At 50.8% G+C, this 27216-nt stretch overlaps 2 protein-coding genes across 9 annotated transcripts in view; both read right to left on the bottom strand.

Annotated features, from left to right (window-relative positions):
• Positions 1-544: 544 nt before the first annotated feature.
• Positions 545-20195, bottom strand: ZBP1 (Z-DNA binding protein 1). 5 transcript variants are annotated; one of them, XM_019748585.2, is made up of 9 exons: positions 20118-20195; positions 10611-10871; positions 7122-7430; positions 6510-6575; positions 5922-6095; positions 4377-4547; positions 3030-3233; positions 1921-2157; positions 545-846 (listed from the first exon to the last, which is right to left on the bottom strand). In XM_019748585.2, the coding sequence occupies exons 2-9, from the start codon at positions 10642-10644 to the stop codon at positions 701-703; spliced, it is 1341 nt and encodes a 446-aa protein (XP_019604144.2). In that variant the 5' UTR covers positions 10645-10871; positions 20118-20195; the 3' UTR covers positions 545-700. The 5 variants fall into 5 exon arrangements, with proteins under 5 accessions (XP_019604144.2, XP_019604148.2, XP_019604146.2 ...); XM_019748589.2 differs by having other exon boundaries at positions 9912-10871; positions 20118-20193; XM_019748587.2 differs by having other exon boundaries at positions 4377-4544; positions 20118-20193.
• A 2499-nt stretch (positions 20196-22694) lies between these two features.
• PMEPA1 (prostate transmembrane protein, androgen induced 1) overlaps positions 22695-27216 on the bottom strand; it is a 56879-nt gene continuing 52357 nt past the window's right edge. For all 4 annotated transcript variants that reach the window (XM_019748582.2, XM_074318203.1, XM_074318202.1 and 1 more), the window contains one exon: positions 22695-26828. In XM_019748582.2, coding sequence (XP_019604141.2) covers positions 26280-26828 — 549 coding nt within the window. In that variant the 3' untranslated portion in view covers positions 22695-26279. The remainder of the gene's footprint in view (positions 26829-27216) is intronic.

The raw sequence follows: 27216 nt of genomic DNA, 5'->3' as shown, positions 1-27216 counted from the left end.
AGTCCCCACCCCACTCCTGGGTCCTGGAAATGTCCCAGCACTCACACTTCTTGTGAGAGAACTCAGCCCCCAGCAAGCACCGAATCTGGTCTAGAATAAGCATTCCTTGCTGATTGGCCAGCAGAGGTCACCTGACTCACGGGCTGGCCAATGGCTTCAAACAGAGGTCACCTGACCCACAGCGGGTCAGTGGTTTCCACCAGGACTTGGAGGGCAGAGATTTGTTCTCTGGAGGTTCAGCTAAGAAATCCTGAGATCAAGGCTGAGGCAGGAAGGTTCTAGAAAGATCATGTGGTAAAGAGGTTAGGATGCCATGATGGGCCTTGAGGAATTCAGGTCTCGAGTGAGGAGAAGAGAGTGGGAGCCTTGATGGAAGGTGGTCCAGGAGGGAGTTGGGAATGTGGCCTGAGCCCTGCACCCGTCAGCCCACCTCATCTCACACCCCGGGGGGGATGCCCCTTCAGTCTGCTCCTGGCCCCCGCAGACCCCGCCTGGCCCAGCCCAAGTGCTGACTCATGCTGGTCACGCATCATGAGGCAGGAAGTTCAACAAGGACATTTATGGGACGTGGCGGCACAGTGCAGGGGCTCTCCAGCCTCCACTGGCTCCCTCCCGACCCCCCTGAAGCAAGTCCATCCACGGACTCTTTGTTCTGCACCCCACCTCCCCCTGGGGACCCCGCATCTGGGGTTCCGTCCACTCAGGGGCTGTCTTCTGTAGCTTCCAGATCCCGGCGTTTGAGAGTCACAGCTTCCAGGTGAAAGGTGAGCATGGATATGTCAGCATCAGCGGGACTCTCGTTGTCAGGGACGTGGCCTCTGTGCTGAGCAGCTTCTGTGTGAGGACCTGGGGAAGAGATGTTGCCAAAGGAATGCATGAGCCACCTCACGTCAAATAACCAAGGCCACTGTCCCTGGCCACGGGCTTGCCAGGTGGACTGGCCTTGTGTCCCCATCTCTGAGGCACCTTCTTTTCTCCCCTGGACCATTACAGTAATTCCCTGCTTCCCCCAAGTCCGCCCTTTACTCTGTCCACAAACAGTCTTCAGTGACACTTTGAAATTCCGCTCGAAGCTCTCCTGGGGGTGCCACAGCTCACTGCTCTGGGCTTCCTGGCTCTGAGAGTTGCCGCCCTTGCTCATCGGGCCACTGCCTGTTGCTCCCCAGCATCCTACATACCCATGATGCTGAGCAAGTCACCATTGTTCCCACCTCAGGGACTCTGCCTTTGCTGTTCCCTCCACCTGCAATACCATTCCCAGATCTTTGCTGGGCAGGCTCCTTGTTCCTCTAAGGCCTTGGCTCAGATGCCACCTCCTCCCAGAGCCTTCTCTGATTGCCTGGCTATGGCAGCTTTTCCCCAACTTGCCCAGGTTCTTTTTCTTTTCTTTTTTTACAGTGGTTGTGTTTCTTTGAAAAGCTTGATTGCTTTGCTTTTTGAGTTGTCTCTGTTCCTTACTGGACTATGACCCTCATAAGAGGAAGTATTTATTTGTTTTGCTCATGGCTGTATCTCCAAGTGAGGGAGCATTTGAGGGCGAGAGTGGGACCAGTCAGTGAATAAATGAATGAACTACTTCTTCCTGATATTTGAAAAATGGAAGAAGCTTAAAGGGGTTCCAGCATTATTTCTTGGGAAGAATCAGTGGACTGGGTGACTAAGGGGGGGGGGGACAGGTGAGAATAGAGGTGGGATATCATGTTCTAGAACCTTCCAAGGAGGGCCAGCTTCATGGGCATGTGGCCTGGTCAGACTATTCTTATCATCCTCATTTTACAGGTGGAGAAACAGGCTCAGTGATGGGTTAGGCCACTCAGGCTAGAAAAATCTGATCCCACACCCTCTAACACCCACTTTGCTATGATGTCCCACTCACTCCCAGACTCTGGGAAATGGGAGACTCAAAGGGTCCAGGCTTACCGGTATCATCTGCCGGCTCCTCAGGGTCCCCGTCGCTGTCTTCAGGCCCTGCACCTCCTCCTCCAGCTGCCCCCGTGATGACTCTCATTCTGTTGCGATTGCCAATGACAGCATCCTCCAGGAAGCAGGAACGGATGTGGACTCGTTGGGCCACACTCTCCATATCCCCCTTGGTGTGAGGTCCTGGTGCGGGCTTTGGAATTTCAAATGAAGCTTCTGAGCCAGTGGTGGCAGAGACTATGGGTCAACCAAAGAGAGATGGCGGGAAGGATGTGTGAGCAGCTGGGTGGCGGCCTGGAGTTGTACCCCTAGCCTGGCTTCTAAATCCTTCATGGCCCACTGTCTTGACTTCCCCCCATTGGCCCTCCGCTGTGCTCAGTAGACAGCAGAGACCTTGCCTCTTGTGACACCTCTGCACACGCTGTTCACCCGCCTGAGCTGACTTTGGTTAAAATCTTGTGGTGCCCAACCTGATGCCCAGCCCAGTCCCCAACCCCTGCTGTCCTGCTCCTGCCTTTCCTACCCAAACTTCAGAAAAGACTTTTCCACACTCAGTCTTGCTTTCTCTCACTCTCCGTCCTCCTTCTGTCCCCTCAGGTCACCACCAACCCCTTGTTGCTGGACCTCACAGAGCTCCCCTGACCTCACCAGCCTTCCCTCTCTGGAAACTGCGTCCCTGGCTTTCTCCCTCTGTCTCAGGCCTCTCTGCTGTCTTTCTCCTCCAGCTTGTCTCTGGATTACCAGTGATGGGGAGAACACTACCTGGGCCCTCTGGTCCCTATCGACAATACTTAGTAGGGCACCCAGTACTTAGGTGGCTCCTGCCCTCCACCCTCCTTAGATGCCATTCCAGTCGGCCATCTCCTCTGTCTCCATTTCATCTGGCCCAGCCTCTGCAGCTCCATGCCCATTGCACAAATGAAAAAAGTGGAGGTTTCCTGAGGTGGATAGTAGGGATGGGAACCTGCTTTACACTGCGGTACAGCCTCCTGGTGGATGGAAAGGAATTTCCCATCATGCCTCTGTTCCTGTAAGACTGGCTCAAGTCCCATCTAGTGAGAAGCCAAACAGGGTGGGGTTGGGTCAGGATGGCTGCGTGATCCCATTACCTGGGCCCCTGCCAGAGGGGCTGCAGGCAGGTCCCGCGGTCGGGGTGCTATGAAGACTCATCTCATTGCCGTGTCCCAGCTGTACCCGTCTGAGCTCAGAGTTCTCCACACGGATATCCTGGGGTCCCCAGGATCCAGCCAGGGAGTCCTGAGTTGATGGATCAGTTGATGCCGGTAGAGAGAGGTTGAGGGGAGCTGTGGGGCCTGGCAGGAAACAGAGCTATATGACCTCTGACCTGACTACCCCTTCTGACACCCCCCCAACACCCACACACACAAAGTCCTGGCCGGACAGAGGAGACTGGCCTCTGGATTCTCCCTGGACACCGTCAGACAGGGAATGATTATTTCAAGCTCTGGGTGGGAGAGCAGATGGGCCCAGCAGAACAGTTAGCATAGCTCGCCCCAGGTTTTTACTGCTGGTGCCTGGGGTGTCACGGGGGCACTCGAAAACCAAACACAGCACAATCTCTGCTTCCTAGTCCTTATCAATCCTCTGAGCCCATCCGGAGAAAGTCCCTTTGGTGTTAGGACATCTGTAATGCCCAACACCCGATGCTTGTAGCCTTTGACACTGTTTTATTCTCTCAGCGTTTATTTTTATGGGAACCTTCCTGGTTTCCAACATAAGGTAATGCTATACAAGTTCACTTTAAAATAAATTTGAGCAGAACGAAAAAGTAAACCATATAACAACATTAATTAAATAAGCAGACATGGGTGTGGCTAAAATTGGGAAGGGGGAATGCAGAGAGCAAACATTGACATAGATTCTAGGACAAAGTTCCTCATTTCACAATTGGGCGAACTGAGGTCCAAAGTGGGGAAGGCTTCTCTTGAGGTCACAGGGAGTGTTCCAACTTTTGGGCTGATGCTCCCACCCATGTCCCATAGCTGAACGGAGGGGTGGCCCTGTCCCCTCTCACCACAGTGCCTGCACAGAGTAAGCACTCATCTGCAGGACTGTATTTCATCCAAACTAGGAAACACTCCAGTTTCCAAGATGTTAAAATATGGGAGAAAACAGTGTGTCTCAGGACAAACAAAATACTACCATGACCCCTTGCGACATTCTATTGAGGGAGAGTGAATCGAACTGTTTCTCATAGGAAAGTATTGGGCGCCATTAAAAATGAGGCGAAAGGTATTGAAATGAAGGGAAAGCAGGAGAAGTTTGATCCAGGCATGAAGAAAGACTTCCTCATTCTCAGGAAGGCCACTAAGGAGGACCTTGGCGATCTCTTCAATCTCCTTGCAGGGTTGGATGCCCCTCCCTATTCCCTGCCCCCACCTGATGAGAGCAGCTGCCCCCTAGAGGTCCCTTCTGGTGTCTCTCAGAGGACTCACCATTCTCCCCAGAAGCCATCTGGTTCAGTATGGTGTTCCTATGTCCGATCTGGATGGCTGCAGAGTTCTGAATGGAAATGTGGCTGTTTGGGGCATTCTGGCTGATCACGTTGGTGGGGTTTTGCTGGTAAATGATTGTGGTGGACCGATTGCTTCCTCCAGAAACTTCTGCTAAATAATATTCCACTCAATCCCTTTGCACCTCTTGAGGGGTCAGCGGTTCTGAATGCCAGCTGGCAGCCCCAATGTCTCCTGGGGAGCTTGAATACACGGATTCCCAGGCACCCACCCCGGGGGTGCTGAATCAGTAGGTCCTAGGTGGGACCCAGGAACCAGTATATTTTTTAACAAATGCCACAGGCATCTCCGATGAGCCTCCCGTGGACATCGTCACAGTATGTTGCCCTACCTGTATCCTCTGCCACCCAGGGAGGACCTCTGGAGCCTCCCTGCTCCCCCACCCTCTGCTTCCCTCCCTGTGAGGCAGACACAGCAGTGACCGCGGAGCTGCAGGAACCCCTCCGTTTAGCAAAGGCTGACGGTGGCTGTCCACGGACTGTTTCTGGTCACCGGATAAGCTTTGTTTGGCTCACAAGGCACTTTTAAGAATTTGGATTTGTTAGTGACCTTGAGTCTTGGACTGCTGGTCTTGTTTGGTTTTCCACGTGTCTTTTTTATTTTATCTTGGTTTATAAATTTTTCCTTGTAGAAAAAAAAGAATTTGCATTTGTCACCAGTGTTTAAAATCTGGCTGCTGTCACAAGTTATCAGAATGCAGAGACCCCTTTGGTTACCGTGAGCATGGGCCCCACGTGGGCCAGGGAGCACCGGCCTGGGGCTTCTCCGACTCACCCAAGGGGCTACATTCCCACCTTCATGGGCCCAGACTCTTGTGCCTTTGTAAGCCCCTTCATATATATATATAATTACATTTTTATGACTGCATTGGGATAAAGACAAATATAATTTAGGCTAGAGTCATTATTAGCAATTCATTATTATTGTAACATTCACTTTTTTCTTCTGATTTTAACAGAAATTAGAACATTTTCATGGACCCGTAAAAGTCCTGTGGGTTCTAGGCCTGTGTCTGCTGCACCTCACAGATAAGTCAGCCCTGGGACTCTACCCTGCGGCTATCTGAGCCCAGCCTGGCCTTCACTTCCAGCAACTTCAACACTTCAGGATGGGCAAAGTTCTTACAGAAAACTGTTAGCAAACTCAGACTGAGCCCTGCACCCAGGGCTGATACAGTTAGGAGTGGGCTACCTCCTTCCCACCCTCTCCACCTTCTGCAACTGCAGCCTGAGGCCATGCCTCCAGGAAGTCCTCCCTGATTACTTCCCCCAACAGGACCCCCCCTTCCCTTCTTGGGAACCCCTTCCAGTGACCGGTCAGCAAGACCACTGAAAATTTCTGGGAGCGTCTGACCGGTGGAACAGGCAAAGTGCTTAGCGGGGTGCCCAGCAAGGACCAAGGTTTGGGTGTTGGGGTTTCTCTTCACAAGTCTGCCTAGCCAGGTGTGGGCAGCAGGTAAGGGCTTACCTTGTTGATAAATTTTCCATGCGTTTGAATTCTGGTCATGGTCCAGAAGGTGCTTTGCCATCATGGCATACAAGTCTGGGTTGACCTCTTTTGCTGTCCTCAATCCCAGGAACTTGGCAATGATCAGGGCCTTACAGGGCCCTTTTGCTTCCAGAAACCTATAGATCTTTTCCTCTGGGAGGCAGGATGGCAAGGGATTAAGGAGGACCCCTGGAGTTTGAATCTGCTCCACTGCTCACTAGCTGGGCGACCCTGGGCTGGGCTGGCCCCTCTGTGCCCAGTTCCCTCACACACAGGTTGTCCTGAGGACCAGGGATGGAGCGATGGACATCAAGTGCTCTGAGCCGTGCCTGGCACACAGTAGGTGCACAGTGAATGTCAGCTATAGAGCAGAGAAATGAATTCTCGGCATGTAGCCTCTTCAGGGCAGAGAACTGAGTCTTGCCTCTGAAAACTTTGTGGGAGCCTCTCAGTGTGGGGGGCAAGGCCCCTGAACCCTCGTAGCACGTCCAGTGGCCAAGGAGGGTTTGAGGGTGAGAGGGAGTGGGGCCCCTGTCCCAGGAGCTGAAAAGAAACCAGGTTGCTTACGCTGTTCACTGAGCTGAGAGCCAGGTCTCTCTGAGATTGCAACTGCTCCTTGCTGGGGTCTCTCTGCTGCAGAACAAAAGGATGGGTTAGGGGCAGAGGAAAAGGACGGGACAGTGACTCTACAGACCAAGCTGGACCGCTCCATAGTGGGTCCCCGAGCACCGGCCTTCCAAGCTCAGATTCTAGAGTTGAACCGACCTGGCTTCAAATCCTGTCCTGCCACGTTCCAGCCGTGTGGCTTCCCTGCTACCAACACCTCTCTGAGAAAAGGGGACGACTACCATCTAACACCATCTAATACCATCTAGGGGAACCCTGGGCACCGCACCGGCCCAGTGTAAGTACCTGATAAAGGTCGGTGCTTCTGGTCTGTGGGCCACAGAACTAGAACAGAGGATCTAATGCGATGTCAAGGGTTCTGTTATTACCATCATTACTGTTAGCATCATCACTATTTTCTGTTGTTATTAATGTTTTGCGGAGCACCGACTATGTGATGGCACTAGGCTGAGCGCTTTGCATCTAATCCTCTCGCAACTCTATGAAGCAGCCTTAGTGTTATCTCCATTGGCCAGAAAAGGAAATCAAGGCAGGGTAGGGGACATCACGCACCCATGAAGGACAGCGACTGTGTTCGCACGCAGGCCCACATCCGAGCTTGTCCAGTGCCAGAACCGCTCCCCCAGGATGGCAGGTTACCCTGGCTGGGCTGGGCCACTTCTGCGGGAACCACTTCTCCAGTCCCACCATCGCCCAAGCACCACATTGTGGGGCCTACGCGGGCCACTTGCGACTCTTTCTTCATCCGGTAAAGGACTTGGTTGAGTTTCTTCTTGGGCACTTGGCATGTCTTTAACAGCTGGGAAATCTCTACGGGGGAGCCAGCATCCCTCAGCACCCGCAGGATGCTTTGCTCAAGGTCTAGGAGAGGCGAGAGGGGCAGAGCGAGAACTGAGGGCCCCACAGTGGAGCTGGGGCTGGAGTCTCAGCAGGCAGGGGAAGCCCCGTGAGAGGGATCCAGGCAGAGGCCTGAGCAGGCATCTGCCAACACCACCCTCGTTCAGTGAGGGGCACATGGGCTGGTCAGAAATGACTTTGGCCGGACAACCTCGTGGCCAGACGAGGTGCCCAGGCCTTCCGCGGGTCCTCTGCCCCCTGTGAGCAATCCGTGGAGGGCAGGTGGACCGCTCAGCTCTCAGGTGTCTTCAGAGGAGAGGGAAGTGGAGGGAGCAGGATGAGGAGAGTGAGGGTAGGAGAGCAGGAGGGAGGGGAGAGAGGGCAGGGCAGTGAGGCAGAGTGCCTGCCTGGGAGGCATGCCTCTGTGCCCGGATCCCTGCCTCCGTCTCCCTGCAGAATCCTCCCTGCAGAATCCTCCCGGGCTCACCATCCTCATATGGGTGGTGTCACATTCATCCAAGCCAGAAACCTCGCGACATTCAGAAACGGATCTCTCTCTCTCTCTCTCTCTCTCTCTCTCTCTCTCTCTCTCTCTCTCTCCCCCCTCTCTCTGCCCCCCTCTCTTTCTCTCTCTCTCTTTCTCTCTCTCTCTCTTCTCTCTCTCCTCCCTCCCTCTCTCCCTCCCTCCCTCCCTCTCTCTCATGCCAAATCACAGAGTCCTGGAAATACTGTTTCCGGCTCTCTCGAATCCCTTCTTCTCTTCTCTGCTTCCACCTCTCTATTCTATGTCATCATCTCTACAGTGACAGCAAGTCCACCAACTCCAATCAGGTTCCCTCCAGTCCGCCCTCGACTTGGCAGCGAGAACTGGCTCTGCTGACCACTCCGCCTCGTCTTTACTGCCCCCTCAACTTCCTTCCAAGTGCCAACCCATCCGGGCTCTTTTCAGCCCCACTCACCCCTGGGCCTTTTCCCATGCTGTTCCCTGTCAGGAATACACTTCCCCACCCCTCCACCTGTCTGACATCTATTCAACCTGCAGGTCTCACTCAGACCCCATCTCCTTTGGGAAGCTGTCCTGGATGCCCTGACCGGGTGGGGTATTGTATGTGTGTGTGTCCCCTGCAGAATAGCCCAAGAAGCTCCCGTCACAATTCCCTGGTTTACTGTTGTACCTTTGGTGTCTAGCGCAGTGCTGGGCACACAGTAGATGCTCAGGAAATGGCACGGGAATGAATGAATGAGTGAGTGAATGAGTGAGTGGATTCGTCCACTACTGGGACAGACGTCGGCCCAGGTGACCCATGGCATGTCTGTGTTTTCCCACCTGAGACGAATGACCCTAAGCAGGATCCCTCGAGACTCCAGGAGGAACTCTCCAAGGGCCCCTGCTCCTCCTGGGCAGGACCCCACAAACCCGGGACAGTTGCTCTGCGGGGAGAGGACAGGATCCTATAGACGCGGGCCAGCAGCGGGCCAGCAGCGCCTGGGGAGCGGGACAGAGCAGCTGTGCGTGGCAGCCCAGCCTGTCACCAGGAAGTGTCTGCCCCCAAGAACCCCAAGGGTAATGCAAAGCAGGGCCCTTCTTGGGTGGATCTGGGTTGCCTTCCAGGGCGGTGGCCATATCCGAGCCTTTGCTTTCTGGGGTTTTCTGGGGGGAGGGGCAACGCAGTTGCTGGCTCTCCAGCTGGGCGCTGTGGCTTCCCTTTGTGGTCAGAACGTGTTTGTCCTCGCTGCGCGTAGGTGGGTGCACTGAGAACACCTGAGGAGCCGAGCCCTTCACCCACCACATTCTGCCCCAAGCAGCCACCCCAGCCACGAGAAAGCCTCGTCCAACCCACTACACATCCGGCTTTGCCTCGACTTGAAAAGTTTTGATTTTTTTTTTTTTTTGAGAGTTTTGATTCTTGAAAAGCCTGCCAGGATGAGCCTCTTCCTTGCCCGCCTCCACCTTCCTGCTGGCAAAGGAGGAGTGGGGTCGGAGATGTGTATGAAGGCCATCCCCCAAGGGCGGGGTCCTCCCACAAATGGGAAGTTGTGAAATGGAAGAAGTATAAGCGACAAGTTGGTCAGGAGAGGAAAACCCACTGGGGAAGAAGGAAAATTGAGTTCCTAAGCGCCACTGACCAGTCCCCGTGTGTCCGTCCCCCACGGGGAAGTAGGACAGGAACCTGAACCATACCCTGCCAGCACCCCTCCCAGCACCCCTCCTTTCCTCATTCTTGTTCTCTGATGGCTGGTTTCCTGGGTTTGAGCCCCAGCTCTGCCACCTACTAGGTGTGTGAACTCTCTATGCCTCAGTTTCTCCATCTGTGAGGTGGGGATAATAGCAACTCCTTCAAAACTTGTGGTGAGGATTAAATGAGCTAATGATAACCCACCCCCACCTCCAGCCCCCACCACCCTCAGCCCACAGCCCATAAGCCCCTAGTGGTGGCTGGAGAATGCAGCAATGGTTCACCGCCCGGCTGAGCACCCTCGCTGGTACCCTCCTGGGAGTGTTACCTGAGGAAGAACGCAACGGGGGAGTGTGCACTTCTAATCAAAGCTGCTTCTGCTCTTTCTCGAAATGAGTGGGAAGCCAGGTGCTCAGCCCCGGCACCAGCCTGATGCTCTAAGTCCTTTCACCCCACAGGGCCTTGGTGATCTCGTGGGAAAGGGAAACACCTTTGTACTTACCGCCGAGGTTATTGCACAATGCATGGCAAGTGTGTTGCTATCATTGCTGCCATCTGGGACAAGCGAAGGAGCCGGAGAGAGAAGTGCCAGTCTGTAACGCGGGGTGTCATGCAGGTCTCTGCTCCCGCTCCCCACATAAGAACGCAGGATGTGGTGAGGCCAAAAAGGAACACCCACGGAGCCATAGGTAGGGAAGTCATACTACTATAGTCTCGCTGGCGGCTGGGTTGGAGACACACGAAGCAGGAGCCACACTGTTCGCAACCCTCACTGCACCGCTTGCAGGCTCAGCCACCATCTTCTTGCTAGCCCCCATTTTTTCTGCTAGCGTAGCCACAGCAGTTATATTAGTGGCCAATGGCTCACTGGTTACAACTGACGGCCATGCAATCACAGTTGATGGCCATTTACTACCTAAGCCAGCACCTTTCTATGTGAGGCTGGGAGCCTGGAAACTGCACTCCTGGCTCTGTCCCCACACAGTCCCACCCAGATTCCCACTGTTCCTTAGAAAGAAGAAAGTACCTGTCTCACTTGGGTCCGCAGGGGCCTCAGCCATGCTGACAGCAGTTGCTGGAAGTCCCGGTTTGCTTGGCAGGGGGACTGGGGGACAGCTGTAGGCTCCTGCACTGTGGCCTTGAGAGGGTGAGCCAGGTTGCGGCTGGGTGTCCTCGTCTGGTGAAGCCCGGTGCTTCTGGCAGCTGTGAAGGGAGGCCAGCTCCAACCAGGCAGGTATCAGCTCTTCATTTCACGGAAACAGAAGCCTAGCCTGCCCACATTTGTCAGCTTTGTGGAGGAAAAGAAAATGAAACAGGGGTGAGTGGTTTTGAAAGAAACAAAACCGAAAGCAGTATTGATGAGCAAGAGGAAGCCTGTGACTAGACTTTCGTGGGTGAGATGAGCTTGGCAAGACTAGAGCATCCCCTGGGGCCAGGGGCTTCCCCGAACTTCCGGGTGCCCATGTGTCGTGCAGGGCGGCCTGCGGGGTCTCTGGTCCCGCTCCCCACAAGAACACAGGATAAGGTGAGGCCAAAAAGGAACATCCACGGAGCCATAGATAGCTGGGGTAGAGATACAGGAAGCAGGAACCACACTGTTCACAACCCTCACTGTGCCGCTTGCAGGCTCAGCCACCATCTTCTTGCTAGCCCCCATTTTTTCTGCTAGCGTAGCCATGGCAGTTATATTAGTGCCCAATGCCTCACTGGTTACAGCTGACGGCCAACTAGCCACAGCTGATGGCCATGCAATCACAGTTGATGGCCATTTACTACCTGAGCCAACACTTTTCTATGTGAGGCCGAGAGCCTGGAAACTGCTCTCTGGGGCTCTGTCCCCACACCATTGATGCCCACCCTGACCCCCCCCAACACACAGGCCAAGATTCCTGGGTGGGTGCCCTGAGATTGTGTGTGTATCAAAATGACAGCTGTCCTTAATGAGCACCTACTGTGTCCTTCCCAATCTCATGCGCCCTTCTGGCTCACCTACCAAGTAAGGACTAGTACTGGCCTCTTTTCTCAGAGGGGAAACCGAGGCTCAGATTGGTGAGGTCACTTGTCCAAGGCCACAGAGATTCTTGGATTCTAACCCAGCTCCCCAACCGTTTACTGGCTGTGTGACCTTGGGTGAGTTATTTAACCTCTCTGTGCCCCCTTTTACTCACCTGTAAAACTAATAAAAGCAGCTATGTGAGTGAGGAGGTCGTCGTGAGGACTAAGGGGTTAATCCAGCTGAGAAGTCAGAGCCACCAGTGCCATCTACAGTCATAAGCACAGTTGGGCACCCACATGTTTCTGGAAAAAGGACCCATTGCTTTCATAAATTTTCAAAGGGCCCGTGACCCTCAAGCAGTTCAGGGCCACTGTTCTTTTAGGTAATAGAAGGGGAAACAGGCCTCCAGAGGAGAAGGCTTTGTGTGAGGTAGCCAAGCGGGTCAAGAACTCAGCTTCGGAAATCCCTGGGCTCAGAGTCCCAGTGCAGGAGCCGAAGCGGGCTCGTGGATTTCCGCGTTCCCTCCGGGGACCGTGGCTCAGCATTTCTGCAAAGGGAGGGGCTAGGAACAGCGATAGCAGCGAGGAAATCAAGGGGTGCTGGACGCTCGTCTCCAAGCTGGCTTTGCTAAGCAAGCAGGGAAAGTCCTGATACCCAGTCCACAGCCCGACCAGTTAAATCTGAATCTCTGGGGGCGGGGCCGAGCGGTTCAGGTGATGTTATCAGCCAGGCGGAGTGAGGCTGGGGAAGTGTTGGTCAACACAATAAAAACAGGAAACCACAATAATGCTTTTGTATCTGTCTTATGTAAAACCGAAGAAACGTGTATCTCCGTATGAACTGACAATAGTAATTTTAAATGCGAGGTAGTCGCGGGTGTTGAGGAAGACTGTGGAGCCGCCCGTCCTTGGGGAGGGGGCTCCGGCTGAGCCCCCCGGTGGACGTTGGCAGGCGCCGTGCTCGGACTGGCCAGCAGGTGGCGCCCACTCACCCCGGCCCACCTGTGCCTGGTCCCTCTCCGCCTGAGGAGGGTCCTCCCACCTACCACCCTCCCCGCCCCCGGGAAACCCCGACTCCGTCTGGCCCGACACCCGGCTTCTCCCCCTTTCTCCCTGGCCGCTCCTGCTCAGGCTTCTTGCCTCGTTCCCTGCGTGTGGAAGGTGCCTGGCCTGGTGGCTTGCAGGTCAGGCTGAGGGACTCAAGCTTCATCCTGAGGGTCAGTTTGGTTTCTGGAAGTACCACTTGTGCTTCAGCGGCGAAGGCTGGCACCCTCTTGGGCATCTGGGCAGTGTTTGGAGGGCCCCTTCCTGTCCCCAGTGTCTCTCTGTCCTATCCTGAAACCGCGCGGAGCACTGGCGGTCTGAGTGGTCCTTAGGGATGCGCAGCAGGAACCACTGTGCTGGAAAGGCCAGGGACCCGGGAGGTGCCACCTGGACAAAGATTCTGCCTCGCCGTCTTCTCCAGGGCAGGTCTGGTCTGAGCTGCCGCCTGCTCCTCCCTAGCTGTGGGTCACTACTTCTCTGAGCCTCAGTTTCTTTCACTATAAAACTGAGATGGCAAATAAGAAAAAGCATATCTGTATGACACTTAGTTGGTGCTCACAAAATTTGCATAAGTTAGAAAGTGTGACACATCTTTACAATACAACTTTAGGCCCTAGGCAAAAAAAAAAAAAATAAATAAAATAAAAAATAAAGAGGGAGAGAAAAAATACAATTTAATGTGGATGGGTTGCCCCTCCTGGAGCATTCCACAGCTGTCTGGAATTCATGGAAGCCATGAACCTGCTGGGAGCGTCTCACCAACACTGGGTGGGACCCTCGCTTTTAAAGATTTAGATTATCTTGTGTTTCTTTTCTCAATTTAAGAGATTTTCAAGGTAATTTTGACTATAAGCATTGTTTTTAACCCAAATATCAGTGGCTTAAACAGTTCAGATGCTTCTTTCTTTCTCCTCTAACAGCCTGGTAGGCAGTCCAGGTTTGGCGTGGCCACCACGGGATTGAGACCCAGGCCCTTCTATTTTGTTGCTCTGCCATGTATGGCCTTCACTCCCAGGTTGGCCTTATGCTCTAGAATGGCTGCTCAGGCTCCAGCCATCACATCTGCATTCCTTCCAGCAGGAGGGAGGAAAAGGGAAAAGGACAGGTATCTCCCCTTTAAGAATAGTTGCAAGTTGCACACACATTCCATTAGTTTCATGTCCTGGCAAGGGAGGCTGGGGAAGATGGTCGTTATTCTGGATCACAAGGCACCCAGCTAAAATTGGTGGCTTATTACTTAAAAAATAGGGGACAACAGATATTGGAGGAGACCTGGCTGTCCCTGCCATTGCAAGGCTCTGTTGTTCCCCCCAGAGACAGTGAGGACATCTTTGTACCTTTAGGTATGGTCGTTCACTGGGGCCTATGTATTGAGCAGGTCGGAGGCTGAGTTCAGAAGCACTTTCCAGGCTCTCAGAGCCTGCTGTCCAGTGTGGAAGCAAAAGGGGCGAGGAAGGGAGGCGAGATGCTGGTGCCTCTTACTCCATCTGGGAAGGCGCTCAAAGGCCACAGAGGTTCCAAGATGGCATCCCTGTTTGCTGGAGCCCAAATCTCTTTTTGCTTTGGAATGCACTCTCCGTTTTCATAGCTTGTATTTTTCTGGAAACCATTAGAAGTCTCCGCCCAAACCGGATGATAATTGCACATTACTGATCTTGAGTCTTTAAATTTCTCTCCCTCTCTTTTAAAAGAGAGATATTTTTACTGCACATTGTATTGGCAAACCGCAGTCTCCTTTCTCCCAGGCAGCCTGGATGTTGTTTTTGACATTTCCTCTGTGAATTCACCTCAGGGGTGGGAGTGGAAAGGTCAGAAGGCACCAAATGTGGATAATAACAAGTCTTTGGTCAGGGGCAAAGGGCAAAGAACCAGAGGTGGCCAGAGAGGGACAGGGACAAGGTTGCAAGAGCCATTGGCAGAGGGAGTGAAACAGTCCAAGCAAAGCTGCTGCGTGGAAGGCAGCAGACTCCGAGGCAGCCCCAGCGGGGCCTGCCCTGGCTCTGTTCACCACCTGCAAGGCAGAACTCGGCGGGCCTCCATGGGTCACCCGTGTCCACTAGAGTCAGACAGACCTAGGGCTCTGGTCCTGGCACCCCACCTTTAAGCTCTGTGTCTGGAACGAGTCCCTGCTCTTTCTGAGCCTCAGTGTCTCCCTCTGAAAAGCTTCTTCCTCATAACAGAACCTACCTCATGGGGTTGTTGCAAAGGTTAGAAGAGATCAGGTACCAAAGGTGCTAGCAGAGCACTGAGCATGTAGTACGTGTGCAATAAACAGGAACTAGTCTTATCAGCATTATGTGGTCTCCAGCTGTGCCTCTCCGAGGTGACAGAGCAGTCCCACTTATTCATCTGGTCATTATTCACCAAATAATGCTTTGTGCCTTCTTTATCTCAGGGCGCATGCTGGGGTCCGTGGACGGCGGAGGGGGGGAGCAGGGGAACAGCCCCCTCCCTGGTTCCTGGCTCCCCTTCCACTCTGGCTTCAGAAGAGGCCACACTGCCCAATCCAGGGATTGGCAGGTGACTTAGGCTGAGTCCCGGATCCACTACCACTCCCTGTAGCTCTGGCCAGTAAAGGAGACCTGGGTGGGTGGAAGATGAGTTGGGGAGATGGACAGGGGCCAGAAATTTTCCCCAGGAGCAAAGGAAGGGCCCCTGGAGGACTTTCACCCACGGAGAGATGGGGATTTGGAAAGATGGCCCTGTGTGCTGAGGAACAGGTGGCAGGAGATGGTCCTCAAGGGGAGAGGGGACGTGGCCAGCCCTGGGCAGTTCTCACACTCTTCCTCCCCCACCAACTCTTTTTGGAAAGCCCTTCTCCACATCCCGACAAATATATTGAAATCAATTCACAGCTAACTTTTATTTTTATAATCAAATGATTTTTTGATAATTTTGTTTGCTGAATTATTTACCTACAAGAAATTCATTTAATTACAATTGACCAAACATTCTCCACTGAGTGTCCAGGATTCTTGGGAATTCTTGCAAAGTGGGACCATTTCACCTATAAATTTGTTTCAAATATAATTAAGTATAATGAAATTTTTATGATGACTAAACAGAACAGTTAATGAACTTGACATAATATTAGGTTTTTAGACTTTTAATTAAACATTCATTGATTCTGATTTTGCAATGCTTTTTTTCCCCCCTATATGTAGGAACTCAAATATTTTCAAAGGCATCTGGAAGCCTAAGGTGCTAAGACTTCTATGCCCAGAACGTAAAATGAGGAAATGAGGATACACACCTCATAAGACACAGGAGCCCCTCAGGTTGTGGCCGGGAGTAAGTATGGGTGGGTGTTTCAGAGCTTGGGGTAGGGGTTGGGGCAAGAGCAAAACACTTTTACATTTTAACTTGTTACTTCTTTTCATTTTAAATGGGTTCCCTACTCTAAAATTCAAAGCAAGGATGTTTCCTGACGGACGTAGTGACTGAACAGCAATGGACATTTATTTAGAGCTTGCTATGAACCCTCTTTCCTGAGGTTTCCATTATTTCATAGACTCATTCAGACAATCTTATAAGATAGGAAAGTAGTATTGAATCTGCGTTTAATAGGCAAGAAGCTGGCGTTCAGAGAGGTTACTAAGTAAACTGGTCAAGATGCGGAGCTAGTGAGTGGAAGAGAGAGGTTCCAGCCCAGGCTCCAGACTCTACGCTCTTAGCACGTATCTCCATTGCCATGAGCAGGTGTGTTGCCATGTCTACAGGATAAGAAGCAGTACTTTCTCTGCTGGACGATGCTGGGCTATTGCGTATGAATTTTCAGGACTGTCTGGGTAAACGTGGGTGTTGAGTTGTTTTCTAAGGTTTCTTGGATTGCGTGTACCTGTCTTAGTCAGTTCAGCTGCTGTCACAAATCAACACAGACCAAGTGGCTTAAACAACAAACATTTCTTCTCACAGTTCTGGAGACAGGAGGTCCAAGGTCAAGGTGCCATTTTGTGACAGCCTCCTTCGTGACCCCCACTGTACAGTTTGTTGCTATCTGAGGCTGTGTGCCCCAGAAGCACATCCGAGACAGTCATTTGCGTTCAAGTAGTTTATTTGAGACGTGAGGGCAGGAAACACTGGAGGGCCATGGGGAAGTAGGCCAAGGGAAGGGTGGAGACTAGTGAAGGGTAGGCCATCAAACAGGTGACTTCAGTGGGCAACTGGGGCTCAGTGCCTCGGGGAGTGCTGGGACCACTGGGAGCATGTGGAGTATTATTTCAGGGTCCCTCACCAAGGACAAGGGAGCTGGGGTGTTTATCCCCCACTCCCATCACTGGAGCAGCCTACTTACTGCCAGGGGCATCAATTTCCAACACTTCTAGCCTGCTGCATGCTGAGCAGAGAAGCTTCCAGAAGCCAGAGACAGCCTCAGGTAGCGGGACACAGGTGCTTCCAGCTGGAGGTTAGACCCAGGTAGACAGACATGGAAAGGGCCAAGGGGATATGGGTGGGATGCCCACGGCATTTGTGACAGTTCTGCATGAGTTACTCTTCTTGGAAACTGAGGCCCTGAAAGGTTCACTAGCTGGAAAGAGACAGGGTGGTGAGGGATCCCAATCTCATCAAGTGACTGCAAAGCCAGCCCCAGACCTCACATTTTGTGGCTTCCCCTGCATCTGCCACACCTATAAAGAGAAGGCAGGAGTCTAACTTCATGAATTTCAAAAGTCTGTTTTTGAACTTTATCAAGTTAGATGCTTTTGAGGACAAATTTATTTTGAGCTCAATAATAGACTTTTAATAAACTGAACATCATGATTTCAGCCCTCTGCTTTCAGGGTTATCAGTCATGGCAAGAAGGGGGTGCAAAGAGGAAGGAAGGGGAGATGGGGGGAAGGGATGTGTGGGGGGGGCTGAGGCAAAGAGTCCCAGCACGCATGCACACACACACATCTGCACATGGGCACACACATTTACATGGATGGTATTTGTTGTAAAAATGTATTTGCACATTTAAACCCATCATTTGTTCCAAACTATCTGATTGTGAAGCTTTTATAATATTTTGTTATATTTTTAGAAACAGTTCTTTTACTTCGAGACAACTAACTGTACAAAGTGTTAAAGAAAATGAGATGCTGATTTGGCACAGACTTCCTGTGTGTTCTGTCTCCCTCGTTGGCTCACACATTCCTCCTCACTCTGAACGTTCCATCTATGCCTGCGACAGGAAGCCAGACACACATGCTGAAATAATTTCAACAAATATCAACTCAAAACCAAATTGAAGTAGTCAAAAGCATGGCGCTGGTTCAGGTACTTCTGCCTTCCCCTCTTGGTGCAAAGGAGAAGGCATGGTCTGTACCCCGCAAGAGTGTTGCAGTGTTTATAAAAAGCTTTCTTTTTTCAGTAGTAATGCATTTACCTGTCCACTGTAATGGCATCTGCTCTCATTAGCTACCTAGCACCTAACCCCTTTCTTCTGTTAAAATCACCTCTCTTCTTCCTCGATCCAGGGGCATGAGGGTGGGTAGCTGATTCCACCTCCAGGTCCAGGGCAGGGCATGTGACCCAAACGTGGCCAATCAGAGCACTTTTTTCTTGTGGCTGCAGTGATTGGTTCAGGGATGGGCACATAACCTAAGCCAGGCCAAGGAGATTCAATTCTGGGACTTTGGGTGGAAGAATCGGGAACTCCTTTCTTCCCTCTTGATTTAGAGCTGTCAGGAAATGAAACTGGAGAGAACATGGTACCAGGAAAGAGGAAACTGTAGACAGATGAGCAGATTGATAGTAGAGACAGACAGCATCCTAACAGGTGTGCACATCTGGACTGGGTGGTGTGGGTGTAGCTCAGCTCTAGCCTGTTGTTTTTCAGTTACAAGAGTCAACAATTTAGACCTAATAAACAAGTTCAGCAGGGTTGTAGGATACAATATTACTACATATAATGAAAATCAACTGTATTCTCATAGACCAGCAATGAAATATTCGGAAGCAAAATTTAGAAAACAATGTCATTTACAAAAGAATCAAGAAGAACAAATTACTTAGGAATAAATTTAACAAAAAAAAGGTGTAAGCCTTATATACTGAAAACAACAGAACATCACTGAAAGGAAATTAAATGTAAATAAATGGAAAGGCCTCCTGTGTTCATGGATTGGAACACTTAACACTGTGAAGACAGCAATATTCCCCAAATCAATCTACAGATTTAGTGTAATACTTATTGAAATCCCAGCTGGCTATTTTGCCGAAATTGAAAAGCTGATCATCAAATTCATATGAGTTCCAGAATGTGCAAAACAATCTTGAAATACAGTAACAAAATGAGGATAGATACTTCTTAGAACTTATGACAAACTTACAGTAAGAAGGGCTGTGCAGTACAGACACACAAGGATAGACGTATAGATGAGTGAAATGGAATTGAGAGTCCAGAAACAAACCAATACTTTATGGTAAATTGGTTTTTGACAAGGATGCCAAGACAATGTAAGGGGGGAAAGAATAGTCTTTTCAACCAGTGAGACAACGAAAACTGGATAGCCACATGAAAAAGAATGGATTTGAATCCTTACCTTTTACCAAATACAAAAATTAACTCAAAATAGATTGAAGACCTCAATAGAAGAGTTAAACTTATAAAACTCTTAGAAGAAACAGGTGTAAATCTGTATAGCCTTGTATTTGGCTAATGCTTTCTTAAATATGGCACCAAAACAAACAAACAAAATCAAACAACCAAAGAAAAAAATAAACTGGAATTCATGAAAATTAAACACTTTTGTGCTTCAAAAAACACTATCAAGAAAATGAAAAGACAACACCAAAAAATGGGAGAAAATTTCCACAAACTGTATGTCTAACAGGGATCTAGTATCCAGAATACATAAGTAAATATTGCAACTCAATAATAAAAAGACAAATCACCCAAATAAGAAATTGGTAAAGGATTGGAATAGACATTTCTCCAAAGAGGAGATGCACGTGTTCAATAAGCGAGTGAAACCCTGTTCCCCATCAATAGTCATTAGGGAAAGGCAAATCAAACCAAAACGAGAAACTCTCACACCCACTAAGATGGCCCTAATAATAATAATTTTTCAAAAGGGAAATAGGAAATGTTGGTGAAGATATGCGGAAATCGGGGCCTTCATACAATGCTCCTAGAATGTAAAATGGTGCAGCTGATAAGGAAAACACTTTGACAGTTCCTCCAAAAGTTAAAATTACCATGTGACCCAGCCAATTCATTCCTCTCTGAGGTTTATAGCCAAGAGAAATGAAAACATGTGTCCACACACAAACTTGTACATGAATATTCATGGCAGTATTAGTCATAATAGACAAAAAGTGGAAACTACCTAAATGTCCACCAACGGATGGCTGGATAAACAAATGTGGTATATCCACACAATAGGAAGTTACTCGACCTGAAAGAATGTATCGCTACAACTTGAATGAACCTTAAAAAACATTCTGCAAAGTACAAGAAACCAGACACATAATACAAGGAAAACGTTGCATATTGCATGACTCCACTTACATGAAATGTTCAAAGTAGGCGAATCCAAAGAGACAGGAAGTAGATTAGTGGCTGCTGGGAGGTGGGGAGGAGGCAATGAGGGTGTGACTACTAACAGGAGTGAGTTTCATTGGGTATGATGAAAGTGTTTTTGAATTAGATAGTGGTGATGATTGCACAACTTTGTGACTAGACTAAAAACCATTGAACTGTACGTTTAAAAAGGTGAATTTTATGGTAAATGAATTTCATCTCATTTTTTAAAAATTAAAGAGAGGAGAGAGAGACAGACAGACAGGGAATTTCTGTCTTCAGTTCTGACATGCAAATAGACTGGAAATCATCACTCTTATCCTTACAAGAAGAAAAAGGTGAACAAACTAAAGATAAACTTTTCTTTCCCACCAGAGAACTGAGACTGCAGGACAAACCTCCACCCTGAAAGCTGCAGAGACAACTGAATCCAGACGGTCACAGCTGAGCTGTGTCCCAGGAGCCGGCGTGCTGCTGGCACACAGTGGGTGTATGATACCCGCTTATCAAATTGGCTGTACGGGGAAACGATGGCCCTTCTCCTAGTCAAGTCATGATGTGATGCTTCTAATCACTGGACTTCCCTGTGCCCCACCCCTTCTCAGGCCACGCCCACCACCCTCCTGGCTGTTGTGCAGGGTTTAAGTGTCTCAACCTCCCCTCCAGTGCATCCCTTTGCCGTGCTGGGCAGGAGCCCGGAGGAGTCCTCTCATGACCCTTGCTCATGCTGGGGCCTCGTTCACCCTCTCCCCTTCTTTTCTTCCTAACATCTCTAAGCTCAAAATCCAGCCTTCAAAAGCCTTCCTCTCACTCCTAACAGCCCACTCTTGCCCTCACCATATTTTGTGCTGTGGTGCCAGGGCAGTTCTTTGAGGTCGAGGCTTGAGTCTGACGACCTGCCACCCCCAGCAGCCATCCCAGCGCCCAGACAGCCACCTTCAGTCAAGTGTGCTTGGCACCGAGTAGATGCTCAGTAAATATTAGCCATTCTGATTTCAGTCATTACTCGGGACTGATACAGTTATATCTGCTTCAGCTGTACTCAAAGGGGGTGGGGGGAGGTCTCCTTTCTATTAGAACCCAAGACTCTCCTGCCCTGACTACCTGGGGGAGGTGTGCTCTGCCCAGGACCTGTAAACTGCGCCAGAAGCTTCCAAGGACATTTGATTATATGAAAACCCTCCCTGGGAGCAGTTAACATTTGCATGTGTCAGGCACCCTTTTGAGGACTTACAGACATTATCTAATCAGACACCAGGTGCAACCACCTCACAGGCACCACCATCAACCCATTCTACAGATGAGGTGACTGAGGGTCAGTCAGGGAACAACTGCTAGTAAGAGGTACTCGGACTCCAGAGCCAGGCTGGGCCATAGCACCACAGTGCCTGCCCTGCCCTCACCACTGAAGAGAAATGAACTTTCTAGATTTCTCCCCAATTCTTTGTAATCTCTGAGGTTTTTCTGCACCAGAGAGGGAACAGATGTGCTCAGTTCTGCCCTGATCCAGTGTGAGGTTTGTAAGCCTCTGTGATCCAGGAGCTCATCCCTGTGGGTTAGTGACTCTGTTTGGGCTGATTTTTTTAAAAAAATCTTTATCAGACATTAAAAATGTTCAGGAGAAATAAATGTGTTCCTGTCGTGGGTGCCCTACTCAGACCCTCTGGGTTCTGTGCTCCACTCCTACCCTGTCTCTTCCCAGCTCCGAGCTGTCTCCTCCCCTGGGAGACAACTGTGATACATCCGTTGATACAGGGGCACAGGTCAGAGTTTACTTCTGGAAAAAACCCTGCCTCAGATAGTTTCTTTCTTGCAGACCTTATCAGAGCTTTCATCATGCTATGGTGATGAATGATTTTCCAAGAGAGAGGAAGAGAAGGCTGTCGTGCGGGAGACCCTGCTCGCTGCGCCATTTGTCATGTGGGGCGGCCTGGGGGAGTTACGCGGGGTCTCAGCTCCCGCTCCCCACACTAGAACGCAGGATATGGTGAGGCCAAAAAGGAACACCCACGGAGCCATAGGTAGGGGAGTCATATCACTATATTCTCGCTGGCGGCTGGGTTGGAGACACAGGAAACAGGAGCCACACTGTTCACAACCCTCACTGCGCCGCTGCAGGCCCACCCACCATCTTCTTGCCAGCCCCCATTTTTTTGCTGGCATAGCCACGGCAGTTATATTAGTGGCCAATGGCTCACTGGTTACAGCTGACCGCCAACTAGCCACAGCTGATGGCCATGCAATCACAGTTGACGGCCATTTACTACCTGAGCCAGCACCTTTCTGTGTGAGGCCCAGAGCCTGGAAACTGCTTTCTGGGGCTCTGTCCTCACAGAGGCAATGTTTTGGAAATTCTTTTAACCCAAATACCACCCCTCATATTAAAACCACTTGCCTGGCCGAGTGTTTTCACTGGGTTCCCTGCACTAACACAGAGAGATGCGAAGAATTGCTGAAGGTCACATAGCAGCTCTGGGGGATCGCTTTCTCCCCACTAAATGAGTCCTGGGGTTGTTGCTGAGGGACGTAGGGGCAGGGGAACGACCAAAGAAATAAAAAGCCTCATTCCAAAGAATTGTAAAATTTATTGTATAAGTATTGCAGCTTTTCAGAATGTCATCATTGCCACTAATGATTATTGATACACAACAAGCGATTTCATCAGGCCTGTGGATTGGCATCCAAATACAGAGTCTTACGCAGCAGCGACGTGCCACGGAGAGTTTACAGAAGTTTAACAGAACTTGGGGAACAGGGCTGCAAAGGAGGGCGGTCCCAACACCAAGAACGCCACAGGAAAGCGTGTAGCCATCCTCAAAACCGCTAGGGGGTCAGGCAGGCAAACGAGAACCCAGCGTCCTTCTCAGCTCTATAGCACAGCAAAATTTGAAGCGTGGATTTCAGGGGGGAAAAAAATTCTTTCCTTATCATCGGGATGTTTTATGGACCTGGAAGCTTTATGTTGCACAGAGGGAAAAAAAATCTCTGAAACGTACAATTCACAGAAAAGACAAACAAGGACAGGGAACGGCATCACCGGATGTGGGGCGGAGAGAGGAGTCCCTTTCAGCTCTTTGAAAAAACACTGGGCTTTTGGGGGAACATGAATGAAAGCTCTTAGTGGACTTTGCTAAGTCCTGCAGAGACCCTGGCTTTGCGGGTAGGGGTGGGGTGGGGCGGGGTGATGATTGACAAGTAGAGAAACAAGGAAACAATGAATTAGAGAAAGCTGAGCTCTGCCTCATGTTCTGAGCCCAACCTGGTCCCCCCTCCAACCAGCCACTTGTGAAGACCCCCAACTTTCTACTGAATAAAGGGGGCCTCCTGAGAGGTGCTCAAAGGCTTCTTAAAGATAATGGCATGACAGCCAACACCCAAAGGAAAGAGTGTGCCCCCAGAACTCTGGGGTTCACAGAGACACCAAGAGCTTCGTTACGGCATACGTTTCCAGAAATACACACCACCGCTTTTCTTGGGATGCACCCTGACTCTGACAAGCCACTCCACCATGAACGTCTGCAATTGTCATCTGCTGGGCATGAAGCCCAGGGACATTGATTGCAGCATGGTGGTCTGGGCCGCAATACTGGGGTGTGATCAGAGAGGGGCGTGCTCTGCCCTCAAGCCAGCTGAGGTCAGTCACACACTCCTGCTTCCTTCTAACTCGCTGTGAACAGAGCAGACACAGAGCACACCGCCAAGCAACAAGGTTCAGAGTTTGGCTCAAGAGGACCTCGGGAACGCTGCGGACTGGCTTTTGGCGGACGCTACGCACAGATGAGGCCCATTCTAGGTTTCTGAGCCAGAGGGGTGTTAAACACAGTACTTGACAAGAGAGGATGGACGGGTTGCCTGACCAAGCCAGGCTCATCCAAGGTGGAGGGCGGGTGGGACGAGACACGAGGATGAGGGGGGTGTTTGAAAAGCAGCAGCAGCCCTTTGCTGACCAGGAACGGGAAGGCCAGTCCCGGCTGAGCCAGGTACTGTCCAGGAACGCCTGGCCCGGTGACAAGAGAGTCGACCGCTTCCTCAGTAAGGCACTAGGGAGATGCTCCACAAAGATATGGTTCTTAAAAAGGTTATCTATAAATGTGTCCCTGTACCTTTCAGGACAAACTACATTGATTTCTCTGCATGACCTTTGAAAAGAATCCTCTTTGAGAGAGAAGTGAATTTTAGGCTGAAGACCCCACGGAGAGGCAGGTTTTATTGTTAAGGTACAAACACTTTCTGCCAGACTTGGTCAGCGGACCCTCAAATGACAAGTTCATCTGTTGGTCACCACGTTCTTAAAATATGTATATAAATAGAGTTCAAATGGTCAGAACGTCAAAACTGTTCTTGGGTTTTTGTTTTTCAAGTAATACAAAAGTTGCTTAAAAACAACAGTTATTGCCTCTTATACCTTTTTCTTACGTTAGTCTGCTAGTTGGCATTCTGCTGAAAATGAAGACACCTCCATGGGGTGGAGGGGGGTGCAGGGTGGCAGGGCTGCTCTTCCAGCTGGGGGGGGGTCCCCCACCCCACGGGACCTCCTGCTCCAGCCATTGTCCCAGTGGATGCCAAGGGACCTCCCCACTCCACTCTTCTGTCATATACTCGCACACACGAGTGCCCACTCACGCTTCTTCACCTGCGTGCCACCAACAAGGGGTCTCGCCACACCCAAAACTACTCAGTAAAATCCTGGTAAACAAGAGTTGTGTCTGAGAAAGATGCTTATGACAACACACATAAATAAACACATCAAACACGACTATCTCTGGGGGGAGGGACTGAAAATGGAGAGAAGGTAGAGAATTCTGCTTCTAAAGCATCAATCACAGGCTTGCAGTGGGTTTGACCATCTTTCTCGTTTCAACCCTTTCGCGTGTCCTGGGAGAAATCTGCGCGTGTCACCTTTTCATCTCTGGTCTTCTGTTTATTTGGCCTGTTAAGTGAGAATCGATACATACAGAGAAGGACAGGGACGAGGTCATATTCCTAATACTTTTGGGCCTTTCCTATATGCCAGTGGACTGCACCAACCTTGGCTGACCAATTCTGGAGCCAGCTGACTCATCACCGAAGCACTCCACACAAACAAGCTGTCTACACCCCTCTGGTGTGTCTCTGCCAACACAGCAACAGCTTAGTCCCTTCCTACGGGGGGACCTTCAAGGTTAAGGAAAAAAAAATAGGAGGAAAAACTAAAATTCCTTAACCGTTTATTTTCATTTTGGGAAAGGCAAAGCCACTCCACCTAGAATTTGGTGCCTCGAGTAATTTTCCTATGTTTGCGATCCAAAGGCTGTTCTGGCCCAGAGGGATAAAAATGTATCCCCCTCGGGAGGGAATGTGTAACGAGGTAATAACCTATCACTAGACAGAAGCTTCCACTTCGCAGCAAAGCAGCCGGGCTGGAAGCCTCTCTCCGAACTTTGTGTGGAATCCGCCCTCTCTGCCGGACGTCAAAATGCGACATTTCTCCCTTACAAGTCTCAACAGACATGATAGAAGATTCCATCAAACAAGCACTGACATATTTATAATAAAAAATAGTGCAAAAGCTCAACATTTATATAAATAACTCTAAACCCCTGCTTTGTAATTCTTTTTCTTTACAAGGTAATACACACTTTCTGAGTTGGCACTCAAAAATGGCCATTTTCTCTTCTAGTTCAGAAAACAACTTTCTTTAATAGGACTCTTCTTATACAAAAATACTCCTGGCCCTCGCACATACAGTTTCTCTTATTTTATATATATTTATATATATAATATTGCAGATCTTTAAACAAAGGTTTTGTGCAAATATGTCTTTAAAGTTAAGTGAAACCATCATAAACAAACAAAAGAAAAGAAGCATTCACGCACGCAGCTCAACTAGAAACAAGACTAGGGGAGGATTTTTTTTTCTCTATGGCCTTCAAGACAGGGCTCAACAAAGAAACATGTTTTTTTGTTGTTGTTGCTGTTGTTTTGCAAGCTTTCTTAGCTTGTGCATTCAGACCAGACAGAACATGTAAATATTTATACACAGAGAGGTGGGGAGAGGTTGGTGATATGTGCCATTTCCTGGGTGTCACACCGTCCTCCTGTCTCTTCTAAGAAGTGCGGAGTAGTTCTCCTCTTTACCCACCGCGGCCCCGGCCCCGCCGCCCAGGATCCCTAGAGAGGGTGTCCTTTCTGTTTCTCCTTCTCTTGGCTCCAGGCAGCTGTGCTCTCCAGGGGTGAGATGTGTGCGTGGGGGAGACGGGGCCCCTCCAGCAAGGAGGACGGCCCGCTGCTCTGCTGGTGTTGGAAGGAGGAAGACCCGGGGTAGTGACCGATGACCTCGCTGTAGGTGGGGGGCGGCCCCTCCATGCGACCGCCGCCCCCGTAGCACGTGGCGCTGATGCCCGAGTTACTGCTGGGGGGACAGGGACCGCCCAGCGTGGCACTGTCCATCAGGTCGCTGTCAAAGATGGTTCGGTTGGGGGGCGCACGCACCGACTCCCGGTTCAGCTCCAGCTGCTGCTCGGGGTCCCGCAGCTGGAGAGTGCAGGGGCCCTGGTAGGGTGGGGGCTCCTCCCCGTCCGACAGCGAGATGGTGGGTGGCAGGTCGATCTCATGCTGCAGGTAGGGGTAGGTGGGCTGGAAGCGGTGGAACCGGTCCCTCTGGGTGAAGGGGGGCATGGACAGGCGGTCGGTGGGCCTCGGTGGGGCATAGACCTGTGGCTGAAGGGGGCAGAGCAGAGTGAGGGCCCCCCCAGAAGCAGGGCCTGAGGCAGGGACCCCTGCGTGTGATGCTGTTCTCTGCAGAAAGGGAGACAGGGCAGCGAGCAGGGCTGGCAACAAGCGGAGCCTGGAGCCCAGCCTCAGCCTGACCACTGGGAGCCCTGACTGTGACCACCACAGGGTTGAAATAGGGCGGCCTTTGGCTTCGGCGGTAGCAGATACTGTGGGCTGCTTCCTGGGGACGCGGGAGGAGCGGGGGATCAGGAGTATACACCGTCCAGGCAGGGAGGGTCCCAGCAGCTAAGGAGAGTTCTTCAGAGAAGGACACAGGTGTAGCCCTTTAGCAGCCACACTGTCCAGCTGTGGGGAGACACCTCTGTCCTGGTGA

The sequence above is a fragment of the Rhinolophus sinicus genome, linkage group LG13, assembly GCF_036562045.2.
Source record: "Rhinolophus sinicus isolate RSC01 linkage group LG13, ASM3656204v1, whole genome shotgun sequence".
In the NCBI taxonomy this organism is placed as follows: domain Eukaryota; kingdom Metazoa; phylum Chordata; class Mammalia; order Chiroptera; family Rhinolophidae; genus Rhinolophus; species Rhinolophus sinicus.
This window is presented reverse-complemented; position numbering and strand designations above follow the sequence as displayed.

What these genes read in the sequence shown, in the direction of transcription:
- ZBP1 (XM_019748585.2), bottom strand. Translation starts at nt 10,644, where the DNA reads ATGGCTGAGGCCCCTGCGGACCCAAGTGAGACAG. An exon ending in ATGGAAAATTTATCAACAAG is followed by an intron (nt 4,548 to 5,921) that starts GTAAGCCCTTAC and finishes AATATTATTTAG; the next exon opens with CAGAAGTTTCTGGAGGAAGC. An exon ending in GATGGCTTCTGGGGAGAATG is followed by an intron (nt 3,234 to 4,376) that starts GTGAGTCCTCTG and finishes GTTTCCTGCCAG; the next exon opens with GCCCCACAGCTCCCCTCAAC.